Genomic DNA, 20,302 nt, shown 5'->3' with positions numbered 1-20,302 from the left:
TCGTATAAACTTGGCACAACTGGTTAATTATTGTGAATTATCCTTAATATTAACCGTGATCGCATCTTATTTGCCATTTGACATCTATCTGACATTTCTCGTCGACGTTTTGTTTTTAACTTGAAAACTACAGAACAGCTTCGTTCGTTTCGTTTTCGCTTCAACAAAATAAATGTTTAAATTGATATAAAATCTACTCAAAATAATAAATTTATTAAAATAAAATCTAGACTAAACATGATTAAAGCAATTTTAGTATTCAACAATCATGGCAAACCTAGACTATCAAAGTTTTATCAATATTTTGTAAGTGAAAACATATTTCGTTTCCAACTTATTTTTTGTATTATACATTTTTCATTTTATTGATTTTATTTTTTTTATAATTGCCATTATTGTGGCCTACAAAACAAAATTTATTTGCAGAATGAAGACATGCAACAACAAATAATAAAAGAAACATTTCAACTGGTATCCAAACGCGACGACAATGTTTGTAACTTTTTAGAAGGCGGAAGGTAATTTTAACTTTTTTCTTTGAGAGATAACCCAATGCCCTCAATAATCACTTTTCAGCTTGATTGGAGGCTCAGATTATAAGCTTATCTACAGGCATTATGCCACTCTATATTTTGTCTTCTGTGTTGACTCATCCGAAAGTGAATTGGGCATCTTGGATCTGATTCAAGTTTTTGTCGAAACTCTGGATAAATGTTTTGAAAATGTATGCGAACTTGATTTGATATTTCATGCTGATGCCGTGCATCACATTCTTGCCGAATTGGTGATGGGCGGAATGGTTCTGCAGACAAATATGTCTGATATTTTAGCAAGGATAGAAGAACAAAATAAATTGGTTAAACAGGAGGTAAGTAAATTTCACATTTTCCTATTTAGCTATAATAATATTCACCAAATTAAGTAACGTGCTAATACAGAAAAGATGTAGTAATAACTTAAGCCGTTTACATATTTAATTTTACCAGCTGGTAGTCGCTGCTTAATTCTAATAGTTGTATGCATAATGTATTCTACTTTGCACGTGTTTAATTGAAACAATTTTATTTACTGTTTTGCATCTTAGAAGCATATTTCACACTTTTTAGCTTCGTGCAAAATGTGTATACATTCCAAGTAAATTTAAGAAAATACCTATCACAACAAAAACATTATTGTTAAAAAAAAGAGCCAAGTTCTCCTATATTGAAATTATGCTGGCACAAAAAGTACTGAGGTGTAAAAGTGTACCAAGCTCTTAAGATTGGTGTCAAATTTGTATCAGTAAAATGTTGATACAAAAATTCAAGAAAAAACATCAGAAAATAAGTTTTAAAGCAAAAACAAAACTAATTTAATTTCGTTCAAGATTTCGTTAACGAAATTTTGTGTGTACGCTTCAGCTGCGCACTAGGCTTAAATCTTTTTTAAGCTGCGTATTTATTTTATGAAATTTGTGGAGAATACTGGAATTTTGTTTATTAAGTATTAAGCCTAGTACGCTGCTGATGCGAAACGAAAAATTTTCAAGTCTCCAAAGTCGACAACAACAAACGGTTACTTTTATTTATTATTAACTAGCTGACCCGGCGGATTTCGTTCCGCCATTTCTTGTATTTATTTTTAATTTTCGACTCTGTAATGAGTTATTATTTTCTAACTAAAAAAAGGGGATCAAAACTTTAAAAGTTCGTAAATGAGTCTAAAAATATTCAATTTTAAACTTTTAGCAAAAAGTAGCCTAAATAAAATGCTCACTTCATGCACTACAATGCTGCACCACACAAAATTTCACAATGCAAAGTTATTAACTCTTTCAAACGTTTTTTTCCATAAATATTTCAATACGGATTGTTGCGGCACTTTAAAAATTAAGCGTTTTACAAATACACCCTTTTACCAATATCGCACTTTAACGGCTCTTTATAAATTTGAACAATGTGTATGCTATTTAGCCTGCCCTTTTTTACGCCCATTTTTACTCCACTTTAGAAAATATTTTCATCTCTCTTTTTGGTACCTACATATAGTTAAATTTTTTCGTAAAGCATGTGCGAGTAAGCGAAAATATGCTACCCCATAATGTGCATGAGCGTGGTTCGGTCAATTTTCGGCAAGCTATTCCTACGCTCTGAAAAGCACGGCACTATGTGAATTTCTCAGAATTGATTGTAAGAAACATGGATGCAATGGAGAGAATCAATTTAATTGTCTCTTAATAAAAACAAAAAAAAACATTTACTTTATTTTCTCACGCTATAAATCAATTTTTTCGATGACAACCTATAATAAATTTTAGATCATGTGAAAGCCTATTATTTCAAATTTCACAAAAAAGTAAGAATTTTTTAAAGCCAACCATATCAAAAGTTCAAACTGAGATTACGGTACTTCCCACACTGGTCACCACTGGTGGCTGGTCATCATCAACAGATCTCCTCAGGTGTTTTTAGGTATTTCTCAACTTTTTAATTTAACATTATGTAGCTTGTAGTTGATGTACGGCTATGTGCGATTTATCAAATGAAAGGTAATATCATCAAGATGCTCAATACAATTTGTATGTGCTCTCGATCAAAAGATTTGACGTGTTGAAAAATAGAACTTTATTTTACCGTTATTTCAAGATTGTGTTTACAATTTGAAATTTTGTACAAATATAGTCTTACTTATTATCTATCTACACCGTAAATTTCATTCATTTATATGTTGAAGAAAAAAATATAAAAATAAAAAACGGTTAAAAACGGCCAAAAGAATTGGAACAAAAAACCTGTTTTTCCCGTTACTCGGTCAAAAATCATTTTAAAAATTCAATTATTTGCACATGCATGCGCATAATTTAAACCCATATGCCCTATTAAAGTTTTTTAAAAATTCCTTGTTTTTTCAAGAATTCATATTTAAAAGTACAGGGTCTATGAAAAAAATCCGTATGAGACGCCTAATTTTTTTTAGTATCTTTTTAATGGTGTAATTCAAATTTCTGTACAAAATTTTGCCTACCTGTAATTAATCTTTTGTCGAAGGTATATCACATGTTTTGACTGGAAAAAACCCTTCACAACTTAATTTTGAAATTTTTTAGACTTTTTATTACCTTTTCCAAACTAACAATAAATGTATCTATCAATTTAAAAAAAATCAGATCTCTAAAACTTACCGTTTAGAAAATAGCCTCTTTTTTCAATGTCCTATAAAATCATCAATTTTTTTTGTATTAAACTTTCTACTCTTATTCCTCTTTGATTTAAAAAAAATTAAAGAAAATCAGACAACCGGTTTGGTTTGGCCGGTTAGCGAACGTACACAAAACCAAACTTTAATTTACTATATATAAGAATATCACATCAGCCTCCCATACAGTAGGCCCCAGTGTGCAACAGTGTATGAATTTAGCAAAATAGTGATTTGACCAATATCATAAACATTACCATCATTAATGGCATCACGAAGTTGAATGTAGGTACTCCTCAGAATTGAGCTTCTTTTGATCAAAACAAATAGAATTTAATCGTTGTTTCTTTTTTTGCATACATACCTAAATACATATACACAGCATGACACAACAAAATCTGATTAAATTCATATTTGTGAACCATTAACATGTACGCAAATGTTGTCAAAATCAGGCCTTAAACGATAATAATTATTTTGAAAGCCTGTCTAATAAATTTGTTTACAAATTAAGTTTAGTTTTTTTTTTTTAAGTGAGAGTGTTTCTTTACTCGTACAAATTGACATATATGTGAAGATGGGAGAAAAGGTATTATTTTTTTTGATACAAACCATCTACATATTAATACTTTTCAAACAAAAAAAAATTTACCAAAATCGGACCAGTCAAACGCGAGTTTATCGGCCACACACACTTAACGAACTCATTTTTATATATAAGATTATCCTTTTTTGTTGAAGGGTCATAAATGTTTACGTTTAGAAAAAAAATCTATTTTTCAATTCATACCTTGATAAAAAAAAAAAATTTAAAACGAATGAATTAATTATGCGGTCCATCGATCTGATACCTTATATTTTTAACGATGTATTTAATTCGATGCATTGCATAGAAAATAAGCACTTTGCTGAGTTTTTAGTTCTGTTTCAAATTTTAAACGAAAAACTAAACTATAACATATAGGCTCTCCAAAATCGTTGATAGGAGTTGTTGATTTCATTTCGAAAGCTGTTGATTTCATTTCGAAAGCTGACAGAAAGTTCGGACACTAGTGAACATAAAACATATTGTGCAAACTTCCTACATCGGCTACAAGCTAAAAATCAGAATATGATAGCAGATAGTATGACAAATTAATTTTAAAACATTCTTATAAAAATACAAAAATTGAATTGGTCAACAGTCAAACAAAAATTGTTTAACGAGCAGTTTAAAGCTTCTAGATTTAAAGCTTCTAGACTTTTGAATTCCTTATTAGAACGCATAAGAGTATAAAGCTGCATTTTGGGTATAGCTCCACACCCAAAATTTGCGGTGAGCTCTTAAACTAATAATTCGGTTTCAAATAAAGTGCCGAAAGATTTATGACCGAATCTTCCAAACTTATTCAACAAAACTGGTTTCTGATTTGCTTTTTTGTCTGCTCTATGACACTTGTTGGTTGCTGCAGTGAAAATTCTTTGAAAATATCTTTGAACTGTAAATTACAAACTTCCAATACTATTCAAAATTGTTATCCTATCACCCCGTGGGGATATGGTGCTTCTTGCGAAAAATTAAAAAAGCCTCCAAGATTATCATTGTCATAGAAAAATGCATTTCTATGTTGCTTTATTGGTAAATAAACCCAGCATCGTTGAGATATAACCATTCTTTTGTAAATAATGACATAAAAATTTTTAAAACTTTATTTTATGGTCTATTAGTTACTGCTTGAGCACATATAATTCCCCAAACTACCTATTGAAAGTGATATCCTGCATCGATATCTATCGTAATAAAAATAAATAAAATAAAGTAATCATCTTTCCTGCAACATAAGTGTAAATTTAAGCCAACCCTCAGCCAAATTAAAAGCCTTAACCATCATTAAAAATTGGCGTATTACTTTGATACTTTTATATTAATTTGCACACAGTGCTGCTATATTTAAAATAAATAACTCACTTTAAATAATGTTGATTATTACTCGTGAACTGCCAGAAAATATTATCAAATATAACTTTTTAGCCCAGCATTGGCATTAGAGACACTTCAACGATTAGGATAGTTCGTAATGTCAAATCGGATGTTTTTATAAAAAACTGTTGCCCTAAAAATAAAGTCGCAGTTAAGGTCAACGAATAAAAAACGACAAATATATGTATTAAAATCCTTATTATTATTATAATTATGGAAAAACTAGACTCTTTCCTTTGTAGTATCTTACTTTAACGGCCAATTTCTTCACACAAGTCAGCCTAGTACCCGGTCTAGCTAGACCAGGTCCTCGCTAGACTGCCGATTTTTAGGTTCTAACAATTTCGAAGTCCTAAGTAAAACTCGGTACCAATTTTACAGTACTAGGGCTTAGAACTTGTGTGAAGAAATCATTTGGTGCCGTTTTAAGTCCTAACGATTGGTATAATAACCAGGTCCTAGCTGATTTTGAGGAGCTAGCTAGTACCGAGTCCTAACTAGTACTTGGTCCTAAATTGACAGTTCTAAGGCTTAGTACCTGAGTGAAGAAATGAGTTGATACCGATTTGAGTTGTACTAACTTTAGGACTAGGTCCGGTACTAGTGCTAGGACTGTGTGAAGAAATCGGCCGTAAATGGCATACAAATTCTAAAGCTTATTTTTGTGTTTTCAACCGTTATCAACAATAAAGCTATTTCAAATTAATATAATTTTTGTTTTTAAGAGCCAATTTTTCAATCTTCTAATAAACAGTCAGTTAACTGTTCGACGAATAAAGTTATTGGGCTCATAAACAATCAGATAAAAACATTGAATTTTTCAATCAAGAATAATTTATTCTAAAGAATAACAAAAAAAAATTGTCAAATTCAAAAATATTTAAAATTAAACGTCATTTTTATTTATGATTGTTTTTGTTTTCTTGTGTTCCACTGTATTTTTTTCAAAATTCTTTCAAAACAGCTTTGACAACTGACACAATATTTTTATTGAGATTATTCCTTCGAATAATTTTATTCGTCTCTGAAAGAAGCAGATAGATTTATTCTTAGGAATAAGCTATATCTGCCTGTTGAAAAATTGATTTTTTCTCTATCCTTAGGAATAAGTACTAAATGACTGTTTAACTGACTATTGAAAAATTGGCCCTAAGAATAATAAAGAAAAAGATTAGAAACAGGTGACATTTTGTTCCAACAATTTTATTCAGTACTTGGTACTGCTTCCTCTAGCGCTTATGACAACTTATAGACATCTGTTTATTCCACGAATTAAATTTTGAAGATCTTGTTGTAAAATATTATCCGACTCTTTCACTGCAGTTTAAAGTTGAACAAGAATCCTGGAGGTGGATTTCGGAGGCAACCGCTTCTCTTCAGTATTTCCCAGACTTCTTCTATTAAACTTAATTAATTTAGACACTCAAAGCTGATTCCACTCTAGCAAAATTTATGATAGAAGTTTCGCGGATTGACAGATAGACTTCAGCAAATCCCTACTAAAACTTTCTCCATATTAACATTTTATTTCTCCTCTTCCTTAAATATATATTTTTTCTGTAGAATAAATATGGTGAACGTTAAATTTCATCATGAGTGTATATTTTTATATAATAATATTAAATACAAAATATTTGGTTTTATTTCAGGCTGGCTTATCAGCAGCACCAGCTAGAGCAGTTAGTGCCGTCAAAAGTATGAACATTCCACAGCAGATCAAGGACATCAAGCTTCCAGATTTGCCTCAAGCCATTAAAGACTTGAAATTCTGACCGGGTCATTCAGGCTTCGATAATGTAGTCCTCCATCGCTTTGCGTCCTCCTCACAAAATGTGTACTTGCCAATCGATTCCAGCATCTCATCGTCGGCATTCAATTATGATTACTATCAATCTCAGGCCCCAATGGATAATGAAAAATCACTATCCTCTTCGATATTGATGTCGTCACAATTAAAAAAGACCCCTACTGGACCGCCATCCAAATCAATGTCACATCCATTGGGTTTCTTCGAGACAACCGAACAAAGTGAACCATTGCGTTCTTTATCGTCCGATTTTACATCTCATCAGTCGTCGTCGTCATCACATCTGGATAATGATAATCCAATGTCAATTTTGGGAATAAACAACACCAATGCCGATGGCACAAACTTTTACAAAAAGTACACATAAATTAAAAATATATATATAAAAAAGAAAATCTCACAGCCAAAGGAGGAGGATGTTCTTTTTTTTCCATTGCATCAAATTACTTTATGAAATAAATAAGAAGCTTAAAGCTATTTAACTATAAGAAAATTTAAAAAGAAATCAAAATAATAGAAGACATATTTATATATATAAATCTAACTGTTGAAAAGCATTTTTTTAATTATTTTTTTTTTATCTGTGTTTGTTTCAGGCTTGGAACAATTTCAATTTTAGAGCCAAGATTGCGGTTCTTTAGCTGCATCACAATTTTAGAAGATAACAGTCCTATTCTGCTATTCGATTCACGTGAATCAAAAGATTTCATTTCTCTATCACATTAATTTGGCTTTGAAAAACCTTTAACTTTCGAAAGCAAAATGTTGTTTTCGTCTTTTTAAGCAATTCTCAGGAAGAAAAAATTGCTTAAATTCAATTTCAACCCCCATTTAAACTGTTTTTATTTCAGAGTTTCACGTGAATAAAATATCAGAATATGGCCGATAGTTTGTTGTAAAGCCTAGTACGCAGCTGAAGCGAATTCAAATTTTCCATACAAAATTTCAGTAATGAAATATTGAACGGAATTAAATTTGTTTTGTTTTTGATGTTTTTTCTTGAATTTTTTTATTTGTACTTTTATTACTTTTACATAATACCCGATGGTATTTTTTCGTTAACATGTTCGCTGTTAACTTAGGAGACTTCAAAATTTTATTTTATTTTATGCTTAAGCATAAAAAAAAGTACAAATCAAAATAAAATCAAGGAAAAATATAAGAAAATAAGATACAATTTTTAAACAAAAAAGTAAAATGAAAATTGGAAAAAAACTGTGAACACATCTCCTTTGGATGAAAACAAAATTTCCAATTCCAGTTCTGTTAAAACGTGAATCGAAAGAAAAACTTTTTTGTTTTTGCTTTCAAACATTCTTTTCACTTTTTCGATTCATTTGAAGCGATTCTCGTCCTATGATATCATGAATAATTTAGTGAAAGAAATATATTTATATGAATATTTTTGAAGTTTGTTTTAATTTTTTTCACAGAACGAGAATCAAATGAGCGAACAAGTGAAAAGCTATTCGTTCCACATATTCACAGAACCAGAATTGACCCCCAGGCAGGGGCGTACACTCCCTTGGGGCAAGCGGGGCGACGCCCCGGGGCCCCCGACCGACCTCAGGGCCCCCACTGAAGACAATGCAGAGAAGGAAACTGTTAGCATAAATTGAGTTACGAAGTAAATTAAAATGAGTTTGAATCACTTCGGATACAAGGGAGACAAATTATGTCATTCAGTGTAATGTATAATGTAGCCACATAATATATATTGATTTGATAAAAAGGTTACCCAGGGGCTCCAAAAGGAAATAAACTGCTTTTTTAAAAGAAAAATTATAATTTTATCTTAGGGCCCCAAAAAATATTACTTGAAAAATCTTTGCAACCACAAATAATACATTAGGGGCTCCAAAAAAGCAAAAAACAACTTCAAGCCAGGGCCCTGCAGGGACCCCATATGCCTTTACTTCAGTACTTAAAAAAAAATTAAGTTAAAAAAAATTGTTTTTTTTTTTTTTGCCCCAACATAAATACATCAGGGCACAAAACTAAATGCACAAACGGAATGCCACCGAATATTACATCAGATTAGAGGCTTCAATACCTATTAATTCTTGGCTCCAAAAAAATTATATTATGTTTTAAGGCTTGGCCACACCGGAGGGTACGCGGTAGAGGTACAGGTAACGGTACGGGTATTTGTATGGAAAAAATTCCAAACTGACACATCAACGTTCGGGTGTGGAATTTTTTTAATACAAATATCGTTGCCGCTACCCTTACCGCTACCGCGTACCCTCCGGTGTGGCCAAGCCTTTAGGGGCCTCTAAGCACTTAATTTTGATAATTTTGAGGCCCCAAAAATTATTTTTCAGGGGCCCCAAAAGAAATAAACTATGTTTGATGATGGAAAATCAAATGTGTACACATTACTTTAGAACAGAGACCCCAAGAACTGTCAATTCTAAGCTAAAAAATTTTTATTTTAGGGGTCTCTTAATATTTAATTTTAGTTTTTCAGGGGCCCCAAAATAAAAAAAAATATGTCTGATGATGGAAAATCAAATATGTATTTATTACTTCAGAACAGAGGCCCCAAGGACTATCAATTCTAAGCTTCAAAATTTTTTATGCTGCCGCTAAATATTTAATTTTGAGGGCCCCAAAATGAATTTTTCAGGGGCCCAACAATAAAAAAAAATTATGTTTGATGATGGAAAATCAAATATGTACATGTACATGTACATATTACTTCAGAACAGAGGCCCCAAGAACTATCAATTCTAAGCTAAAAAAAAATTATTATAGCCCAAGTAACAATTTAGCTTTCATAAGGGTCAATGCAAGCTATTTTTTGGCTTGTTTAAGAAGAAGGACAAGTCTTATGCAAATCATTTTGGCGCACATTACCGAATTTCCCCAAGACCTTTCTCCACAGGCAATCCACAAGCTAATAGCTTGTGACGAACAGCGTAAAACGACCTTATGCAGGCCTTTTTACAAAACAATGAAACATTTTAGGGAAACTATAGCTTCGCTAAGGAAACTATCATTTGCATTGGATGTTATAATAAGGCCTTATGGAGGTTGTTATAAGATGTTGAATTTATGAATAAAAAAAAAAGATTTTATTGATTTTTTCTTTTAATTTTTTCTATTTTTTTTTTCATCTTTTTTGGCCATGTCAATGCTTTTCCTGTCGTTCTGAAATGGGAAGAATTTTATTTTAATTGAAAAAGAACACATTTTTTTTTTATTTCACAAATGGCCCCACCAGGAATCGATCCCACGTACCTCTGCATACCAAGCCAGCACCTATTACCAGTAGACCATACTCGAATATTAAAGAGGAGTGGCAAAAAGGGAGCTAATTGAAACCTCACATATAAATGCAATGTTTTTTTCTAAAGTGTTACAAACATTGCATATCTGCAGGATAAAAGCTTTGCATACTTATTGGTGAAAAACATTGCTTACTTGAGAGATGAAAACATTGCATATTTACAAGAACCTCTTGGAACAGGTCTTATGAAAGCCTTCTGTCACTTGAAAATAGAAGGCTTCTTTAAAACGGTTCAAACAGGTCTTATGAAGGTCTTCTTTAACTTATATTTACAAAGCTTCTTCTAAACACTTCCAGATGGCCCTAAGGAGACGTCCTTGGTTTCCAAAATGGATGATTTGCGTAAGTAAGCCTTAAACTAAACTTATACAAACTATAGCTTGCCGAATCGAAGAAAATGGACCTTATGCAAGTAAAATTGTTACTTGGGAGGGGTCTCTAAATAAATCATTTTAGGCAAAGTGCTAAACGAGCATATTAAAACATTAAAATAAACCTAAAAATGTATAAGCCATACAAAAAAAATTTATGGCGTATACGTACTTTTTTTGTATCAAACGGGTCCCCAAATATGAAAGGGGCCCCAAAATTTAGTCTTCCCCCGGGGCCCCAACGACTCAACGTACGCCACTGCCCCCAGGACAGTTAGAAGTGAGTGAAAACTCTCCAAATAATCTGTAATTTTTCTTCAAGCTTATTACGCAGATCGGGAAAACCAAATTTTATCTCTACAAAAGAATTTTCGTTAACGAAATTTTGTATTGAAAATTTCTTTTCGCTTCAGCTGCGTACTACGCTTAGCGAAATAAATACAACATGAATTAAAGACTGCATTATTCAGCTCTTGGCCGCAATTGTTTCCAAGAAAAAAACCATATTTGCATGAATGAAAAAAAATTCAAAGGGCAAATAAAAGAAGTTTATTTTAATGCTTTCATTGTCAAGATTCTATATTGCTGGCAACTCTTCTAACAATTTACATAATTTTTTTCTTCTTTCGAATTAAGTTGAAATCTTTTTTTTAGCTGCGTCCTGCGTGTTTAGCCTAGTACGCGGATCGCGCTAGATTTTAGCTAGCTTTTTCTCTCCAAACATCAGCTAAATTCCTAGCTAAATTTTGACAAATGAAATTTGTGGAGAATGCTGGAATTTTGTTTCAAGCATATGCATACTTCTGCTGACAATTTACATAATTTTTTTCTTCTTTCGAATTAAGTTGAAATCTTTTTTTTAGCTGCGTCCTGCGTGTTTAGCCTAGTACGCGCATCGCGCTAAATTTAAGCTAACTTTTTCTCTCCAAACATCAGCTAAATTCCTAGCTAAATTTTAACAAATGAAATTTGTGGAGAATGCTGGAATTTTGTTTCAAGCATATGCATACTTCTGCTGAAGTGAACAACAACACAATTTGTGAACATTTGACATTCATCGCGAGCTGGTACACACTTTAAATTTATTTATCTCATGAATACGCACACAATCAACAAAATACACACATTCCTTTTTTTCTTTAATTTTCAAAGTCATTTGTTCGAAAAAATGTAAAGGAGGCATAGATAGAGATACTCATGCTAAAATTCAAAGTTAAATTAATTCATCTGTGTGAAAGAGATTCCCGTACATTTTGCACGTGAACTACTTCACCGGTCGTGAAACAAAACTCTCCACTTTTTTTCTCCACGAAGGTTCACAAGAACGTTCACGAGTGAACACAAAATACGAATTTGTATGGATTCACGACTTGCTTCACAAGAAGTATGTACTATAACAGTACACATAATACGGTAATATATTCCGAAAAATGTCAAAATTTGTTTGTCAAAAAATGGGCACCAATCTGTCAGGCCGGCCTTTAATTTTTATATTTCAATCGCAGTAAACAGGATATTTGTTTTTGTTTTAATTTATAAAATGTCATTTGAAAAAATTATAAATTAAAAAATAACAAATTTTCTTCGTGTTTCGTATCGGAAAATTGTAAATAATTGTTAAAAAATTAGTTGTGGGCGTGGTTTTTCGGTTTTTGTGTGTTTTCCGTCGGTAATAAAACAATTAGGAATTATGGTAGCTGACATTGGTCGCCAAATTGTCATGTTTTGACAATTTGGCGACCAATGTCAGTTCGGAATATATTACCTTTTTATGTGTACTGTGATGTACTATAGGCTTTGTCCTACATCCCAGAGAAGACATAATGTGTCCTAAAACCAATAGAGAGCAATGCGATAATTTCCCGGCAGCATGCATGTCTGCGAAATACATTAATTTTGATAAATTTTTTATTCTGTTGACAACCTTAAGAAAAACTAAATGTAACATCGGCTTTAATTTATGAAAAATAAAATGACACACCCTGTATTGCCGGCTACTTGTCAATTTGAACTCAAAAAGAATTCTTAACGAAACCCGCCCAAGTGGTGTGTTTTCAATTCAACTCCGCGTAGCGGCTCTATAATTTTTTGAATTTCCCCAATAAATTCATAAATTTTAACATCATTTTAAAGCAAGTGCAATATACATTATTAATTTCCTATCAATTTGTATATCAAAATAATAAACTAAAATATCAAAATAGTGAATATAAAAGTAAAAAAACATAATCTCCGTCTTCTTCTTTTGTCAAATGAACCACTGAACTGTAATTGAATCGTCGACATTTTTTTTTTTTAATTTTTTTCATCTACGAAACAAAAAGTAAAAAAAGAACACGAAAAAACTTTCGATCAAAAAAAATTGTTGAGTCGACGTATGAGAAAATTTTTAACCGACCGGCCAGTCCAAAATTTGCAGAGTGGCAGTCAAGTCACTCAATTCTCGTGAGTTTTTCAATATAAAGAAAAAAGAACAGAAGAAAAAAATTTTATAACAAAAAAAAAAAATTCCAATTTAAAAAAGAAATCTATTTTGTCTGCCTTTTTTGTGTTTTATTTTTTATTATTAATTTGTCCAATTGAAGATATTTTAACAGTTTTTATTTGGTGAAAAAAAAGGAAAAGGTTTTCCATTTGAGTGCGTGCATCTTGCATTTGTGTGTGCAAGAAAAAGAAAATTGAAATTCTTTTTTTTTTTTTTTCTGCAAAAAGAAAAAAAAAATCAAGTGGAAAGAGAAAAACAAGATATTCAGTGCTAAAATATGTGATTGTGTTTGTGTGTGTGTTATTCACAAAAATCTCTTGAAAGAATGCTGCAAAAAAAAAAAAATGAAAGAAAAACTAAACTCAAACTAAAAATGCCGTCCGTCACGTTTCTTTTCTCAAAAAAAATTGCACTTTGGATTATTTTTGAAACAAAGAACAAATAACAAATTTTATGGATATATTCTCTGTTTTTTTTTTTAATTCCTTAATGACGTCATTGATTTTTTTTGGTCAGTTGGAATTGAAACAAAGATTTGAAAAAAAAAGTAGAAAATGAACCCAATGGATAATAAAATAAAATATTTTTGTTAAAACATTTTTTCCCTTGTCTGAAAGAAAATTCTCTTGTCAAAAAGATTGAAAGGCATGAGGGAAAAAAAAGAGGAGAAGTAGAAGAAAAAAAAAAAGGGATTTCTTTCTCAGATTCTCCTTTTCCTTTGATTTTCTTCGTTGTTTTGTGGTTTCACCACACAACTTTAAAGTTGAGTACTTTTTTTTACAAAAAAAAAAAAAATTAACACCACCCGGATTTGTTGGATAAAAAAGAACGTCAAAAAGCCGATGATCGTTGACTTGACACTGCCGCGCCGTCATCGCACCGTCTTTATCGTTATTTTTTCTTCTTTTTTAGTTCCTTTTAATTCTTCAACAGTTTTTTTTTTTTGTTAACTTTAAAAAGTATTGCCAGGTGGATTTTCTTTGAAATCTTATTTTTGTTGAGTTTGAGTGATATGGATTATCCTAAAAACAAAAAAATAAAGGATGTTGAGGAATATATTTTTTCAGCGACCTACCACAAAATTTTCATTGCAATGAAAAAATTGCACACGTTTGAGGGTTTCGATTGTAATGGATTTCCAATTGGGGTCAAAGTTCTATAACTCGCTGAACAAGTGTAGGGTACTTTTTTCAATTTGGTTTCACTATATTGTCATCTAACATCGTTCTGATAAAATTAAACAATTAGGTATAACTATTGAAAAACCATTACTTATTACAGTACCTAGTCCCTCGATAATGTGAACTAATTAAAACAAGGCGTTTTCGGATTTTAGACGGATTCACATTAGTGGAACTTTTTCCAACTGTCATTTAAATGATTAAAACATTCTTTACAACCAATGAATGACACAGAAAATATTTATTTTAAGCTCAGTTTAAGCATTTATTGAATTCATAAAAAAAATCAATAATATACAAATAATAAGGAAAATCAGAAAAAAAAATCATAAGAATCTTTAAAATAAATCCTTCATAAAAAAAACTTTAAAAAAAACTTCATAAAAAGATGTAAAATGTTAGCACAAAAATCTCCAGCCTGCAGCTGCATTCAGTGTATCTTAAAATATGTCTAGACAAATAACAGTTATATGCATTTTTCAGACCTATTCAAAAATTGCGTGCACGAACGAGAAAAAACATGCAAGCTTTTGCAAAGGAAATTCACATTATAGAGTATAAAAATTTTCGAAGTTCACATTATAGAGATGACAATGAAAATTTTTGGCGATTCACATTTTAGAGAAATTCGCATTATCGGTAATTCACATTATCGAGGGACTACTGTATTTTGCAATCTTCAGTTTGTTCGTCAACTTGTACTTAAAATATTTTATCATCTTTGATGATTTAAGGTCAGTTTTTGAGTAATGAATTTTATACGATTTCCAATAAATTTTAGCCCACTCATTACTAGTTTTTCTGTAGAGAATAAATATACATGCAAAGTGCTTAGCAAACTAGAAGAGTAAAGTATCAAATCTATCTGTTCAATAAGTGTTAATTCATAAAATTTGATGAGTTTACTTTAATTAAAATTAAACTCGCATTGAAATACTTACTGTCTTTTTTATACGATTAACTTTTATACTTATAAAGACTTCTAAGACCTTGTTTTTCATTAAAATTCGAATTAACTCAAGAATTTTGATGACTTCACTGTGGATTAATTGTAAAAAAATTGTTTTTAATTTCATAATGAGTTTATTGGACTTTAACGGCCATATTATTCACTCTGGATTTAGTTTGGATTGAAGTTAATTTTTCACTTAAATCTGAATTTATTGTTCATATTACATATTCACTAAAAAAAAAAATTATTCAATAGATTTTGTATAATTTCGTCGGTCTCATGAGAAAACCTCGTAACTCCCAAAATCAAAATTTTACAGGAGAGACGAAAGAGTAAACAAACAACAGAGTAGTTGGGAAGAAACGCGCTGTGCAAAATTTGAATTTTAGTCTATTTAGAGTTTTCGGAATGACCCCAAATTTTCTGGGTTGCTCCGCTGACATATTTTCTAAAGAATGACATTCAAAAGTCATTTTCTTATGAGACCGACGATTTGTATTTATCTTTATTTTTCCTTCACAAAATACTTGACAAACCAACTGAACACTGTGAAAATTAATTTTACATCTGGATTTATAAAGTTAAACAGACCTCCAGAGAGCAGTTTAAATTTATTTGGATTTAACGAGATTGCATTTAAAAAATTGGATTTAAGATTGGATTTAAGTAGTGAATATTATGGATTTATTTTTGACATTTGACGTTCTTTACATCCAAATGTATTTTTTAAACTTGTGAATAATATGGCCGTTAAGCAAGAAGAAATACAGTCGAATTAAAAACATCACAATTTTTTTAAATCGGTTAAAATATATAATTTTTTTTATTCTATTATTTTTGGGCCATTCAACAACAATTTTTTTTTTGAAAAACCCAATTGAGTTTAATGAGATTTATGAGATTTCAGAAACTTGAACTCATCTAGTTCTGTAATTGTTTTCACATTTGGCTTCACAGGATTTTCTTATTAGAGTAATGGCAATTCTTATAAAAAACGAAACTGTGAAACATACAGTGGTGGAAAAATAATTAGAAACACGCTCTTTCTTTTCAAAATGTTTGTATGTTCTTAATATGAATAAAAAATTTTAGAAATATTTTTTAACAGAGGTATTTGAAGAGCTTGATGTTTTACTAAGGATCTCCTCTTTATTGCACCTTCTTTTTCTAAAATATAAGGGGTTGGTGTGTCAGGAATATTGTTAAGGACGTTTTATTATTTTTTTGGAACATGTGTCATTTTTCGAGGACTGCAACCACATTAACCAACTAATAGAAATTAGTTGGTGATAGTCCTTTTTATTAATTGTACGTTTAATTAATTGAGCAAGTTTGGCAAATTTAAATGCTAAAAATCAAAAACAGGATATTTCTTAGTAATTTTTCCTCAGTGTTTCTAATTATATTTCCACACAAAATTGGACTATATTTTAGATTTTTTGCACTATTTTTCTTTTGTTGGATAAATTCTAAAATTTTTTTCTTAAAATGTAACAAGCATTATATCATCACTTGTGTTTGCTAAAAAATTGTTAAATATTTTGTATTTATACATAGTAAGAAAAAAATAACATTTTGTAAACAAAGGAGGATGTTTCTAATTATTTTGCCACCACTGTATACATAGGTACAAAGTTCAAATTTATGAGATTGCGGAGAATTTACCTACTCTGTCTAAATATACGCAATATGCACTTAAAGTATAAGTTTCTGAGTGCATTTTATCGTTAGAAGCAAACCATTAAAGCATATCAATTCAATGTTTTGAAATCGCTGAAGGTGCCAAGTATGTTTTGGCATTTTTATAGCAGTTGAATTTCCAAATGTCTCTATTAGGCCACTAGCGACTGCAACACCTGAGTGATACTATCTCTATAATTCTGCTGCAGGATCTCGGTCTTATACCTCTTGAATCTTTCTTAGTTTTTGGGGTAAAATCACATGGCAAAATAACCACCTCTATAAAAAATGTCTAATTCATAAATTTTTTTAAGTTTTTCTTATCACATCCGTTTATTTAAGTTGTGAAAGCAAAATAAAAAAATTAAACTAAAAAAAATTGTATGAATTGCGTATTCAAAATAATTCAAAAACTAGAACTGCTTCAAAAAACTTGTGCTGTTTTCGCAATCAACGACCCCTATTTAGTCAGAAATTATTAACAATGGTCTAGAAAAATTTTGTGTGTTGGGTAGTGTTATGGATAACCACCAAGTTTGGTTATCTCTATAATATTTTAACTTCCAAAAAATATATTTAAATATCAACATTATTTTTTCAAGACAACAAAAAATAGTTGTCTCCCTTTATTTGAAGTATCCTTTTTGGCTTCCTTAAAAATAAGTCGTCACAGATACTCAGCACTGCAATCCAGGCTTAAAGCCTTCTGGATTTGAAACGACGATGCAGAAGGTTCAACTTTGCTCATCTGGACAATACGCCTGTCGTCTACGACGGTCTTTTTTCTTTTTCTACCTCGAGTTTCGGGTCTTTCGTTGAGTTTATTGCATTGGCTACCATTGTAGGGGTGCATCCTAATATAACCTTGAACTTCCAAGTAGGTTTTTCCTTCATCAAGCAACTTTCGTATAAGTTTCCGTTATCCAAACTGCAGTGTTTTGCTTTTCAAAATTTAAATAGATTAAAACCGAAACAAATCGTTTTTTGTTGAAAAATTGTTCAAATTATATAAGTAGTTACTTTTAAACCAAAAATAAATATTCTAAGTTATAAACCGCTCTCAAATTCTTCAAAAATAACTTTAACTACTATTATTTTGAACAGGTCAAATTAAAAAGAAAAACCAAAGGTCAATGACAAATTATTTGGCACCTTCTTTTTCATTTTAAAACTACGATACATTTATTAGTAATTGACCGTTACAAACTTTGACATCAAAGAAATTAAATTTTTAACCGGAGAAGCACCGTAAATATAAAAAATGTTATTTTGTTGCAGGCACTACTATTATTTTGAACACAGCTGTAAGTAAAATTTAGGTAGGTAGATGATACATAATAGGTACATATATCTTTTTGGGAAAATCAAACGCAGAAATATTTCACTTAAAGCTTATAAGCTTAACATTCAAACATAGTCGTTAAACCCACATAATCCTTTGTGATATAAAAGGCAGTAAACTCGTTGTTATACTAGGTACATCGTCCACAACTCCACACACCCTACTCCATAACAAACTCTGGCAATACTGTTTGTATTGTCTGCACTGTCTCAGTCAATGTGTGTATTGTTGCCTCTTTATTTTCTCCTCTTCCCTTTATTTTATTTGTTATTGTGTAAATTACCACATTAATTTCTTTTCAATTTTTTAATTATATTTCAATTATAGAATTTATATATACATACTTTATAGATTCTCTGTCTCAGTATTCTCTGTCTGTGCCAGAGTCTGTCTGTTTTTTTCGTTTCAATTTAATTTCTGACTCTCGTGCGACTTATTAACAGGATTTTATTTGAATTTAAAGAGGAAACGATAAAAAAAGAAGGAAGATTTCATTGGTTAAACAAAGTGTTTAAATTTGAATCTGGTTATTTATTTATTTTTTTTTTTTTCCATTCTTTGATGAAATGGAAGTGGGTACTTTTTTTTTAAAGTTGATACGATAATGTAGATATGAACTGAACAAAGAACTGCAATAGGACAGATTATAATTTTTAATCATTTTATTTAATTAAATTTAAAAATGAAATAAAATACAAACACAAGAAGGGCGACAAAGATTAAAAATTTTTATCGATAACAAATTTTAATGAAATAATCTATCCTTTTTTTTTAAATAGTTGAAACAAAAAAAAAAGTAATTTATAACAAATTTTAAGGAAAAATAAATTAAGAAAAAAATTGTGTGCGCTGTGCGTGATTTTTATAAAATTGAAACAAGAAAGTTAAGTTTATTGTTTTTAAAACAACCAACAACAACAACAACAACAACGATAACCAAAACAACAACAAACCGGTGTCTCTCTTTTTGGTTACCTACATTGTGTGTGTGAATTAAAGAAAAAGAAATATCAAATAATTCAGGAATAAACAACTTAAATAACCAACAACAACACCAACCAACCAACCAACAAATAAAACAACAAAAAACCAACAACAACAACAACCAAAACCTAACAATGGGAGATGAAATTAGTGATCGCAACGATCCCGAATTGAAATATCTATCGGTTGAACGGAATCAATTCAATGATCCAGCAACACAGGCGGAATGGACACAAAAACGTTTGGTTTGGGTGCCCAATGGAAACCAGGTTTGTTACTAATATATCTATATAATCTATTTAATACTCTATTTTTTCTTTATTTGTACCCTAACAACAAAAATAGTTCATGCCCAGTTCTTTCATTAAATTTGAATTTGTAGACGGTTACAAAAAAAAAAAAAACAAGTAAAAATCCAAACCGACAGTGATAGAGCAACAACAACAACAACCAAAAGAATAAAGTCAAAACCACACACAATACGCGATTATGTCGATGGCGATGACGACGACGACTATGATGATGATGATGATGATGGGGGCGTCCGTCGTCGTCGTCGTCGTAGACTTTGCCGTCGTCGTAGCTATCGTTGTCGTTATCGTTGAGTAGAGCAGAGTAGAGTCGAGTAAAACAAAGATTTTTCACTCTACAATACAAAAATTTCTCTTTTTTGTTTGGTCTTCTTTTTGGTAATGATGATGGAGGAGCTGTTGTTAGGTTGGGTTGGGTTTTTTGGTTTAAGAAGATGGATTTGTAAGCAAAATGGATTGAATATTTTTCGTATTTTTGTTGTATCTTTGTCTACTCTCTACTCATTCGTTGTCGTAGTACTATCCTACAACTGAAACTACAAGTGGAAAAATTTTCCAATTCGACTTGAAAGGAGACAAGAAAAATACATATACAAATGTATAAATGTAGGTACCTACTCTGATAATAATAAAAAAAAAAATATATATACAAACCACTAACGATAAAAGCTGTTGATAGAAAATAGAATGAACAAATTTGAAAACACCTTTTTTTTTTTAATGATTCATAAAAAAGTAAACGAATCAGTTTTATCTAGTTTGT

General features: G+C 30.8%; 2 protein-coding genes across 7 annotated transcripts in view; both read left to right on the top strand.

The window, feature by feature from the left end:
* Positions 1-122: 122 nt before the first annotated feature.
* On the top strand, positions 123-7,485 carry LOC129906039 (AP-3 complex subunit sigma-1). Its single transcript, XM_055981662.1, has 4 exons — positions 123-306; positions 427-518; positions 577-868; positions 6,784-7,485. The coding sequence occupies exons 1-4, from the start codon at positions 238-240 to the stop codon at positions 6,904-6,906; spliced, it is 576 nt and encodes a 191-aa protein (XP_055837637.1). The 5' UTR covers positions 123-237; the 3' UTR covers positions 6,907-7,485.
* Positions 7,486-12,649: 5,164 nt separating this feature from the next.
* Positions 12,650-20,302, top strand: part of LOC129905660 (myosin heavy chain, non-muscle) — a 70,736-nt gene continuing 63,083 nt past the window's right edge. For 2 of the 6 annotated variants that reach the window (XM_055981191.1, XM_055981189.1), the window contains exons 1-2: positions 12,652-13,049; positions 19,024-19,497. In XM_055981191.1, the coding sequence (XP_055837166.1) occupies positions 19,363-19,497 (135 nt within the window). In that variant the 5' untranslated portion in view covers positions 12,652-13,049; positions 19,024-19,362. Of the gene's footprint in view, positions 13,050-19,023; positions 19,498-20,302 lie in introns of all 6 variants that reach the window. The other 4 variants (XM_055981190.1, XM_055981192.1, XM_055981193.1 and 1 more) reach the window with 4 other exon arrangements.

The sequence above is a fragment of the Episyrphus balteatus genome, chromosome 1, assembly GCF_945859705.1.
Source record: "Episyrphus balteatus chromosome 1, idEpiBalt1.1, whole genome shotgun sequence".
NCBI lineage: Eukaryota > Metazoa > Arthropoda > Insecta > Diptera > Syrphidae > Episyrphus > Episyrphus balteatus.
The sequence above is the reverse complement of the archived record's forward strand: the minus strand, read 5'-3'. Positions and strand labels throughout refer to the sequence as shown.

Bases quoted from the DNA above. Each gene is read 5' to 3' on its own strand.
- LOC129906039 (XM_055981662.1), top strand. From the start codon at position 238: ATGATTAAAGCAATTTTAGTATTCAACAATCATGGCAAACCTAGACTA. The intron at 307-426 runs GTAAGTGAAAAC...ATTTATTTGCAG, and splicing joins CAAAGTTTTATCAATATTTT to AATGAAGACATGCAACAACA. The intron at 869-6,783 runs GTAAGTAAATTT...GTTTTATTTCAG, and splicing joins ATAAATTGGTTAAACAGGAG to GCTGGCTTATCAGCAGCACC.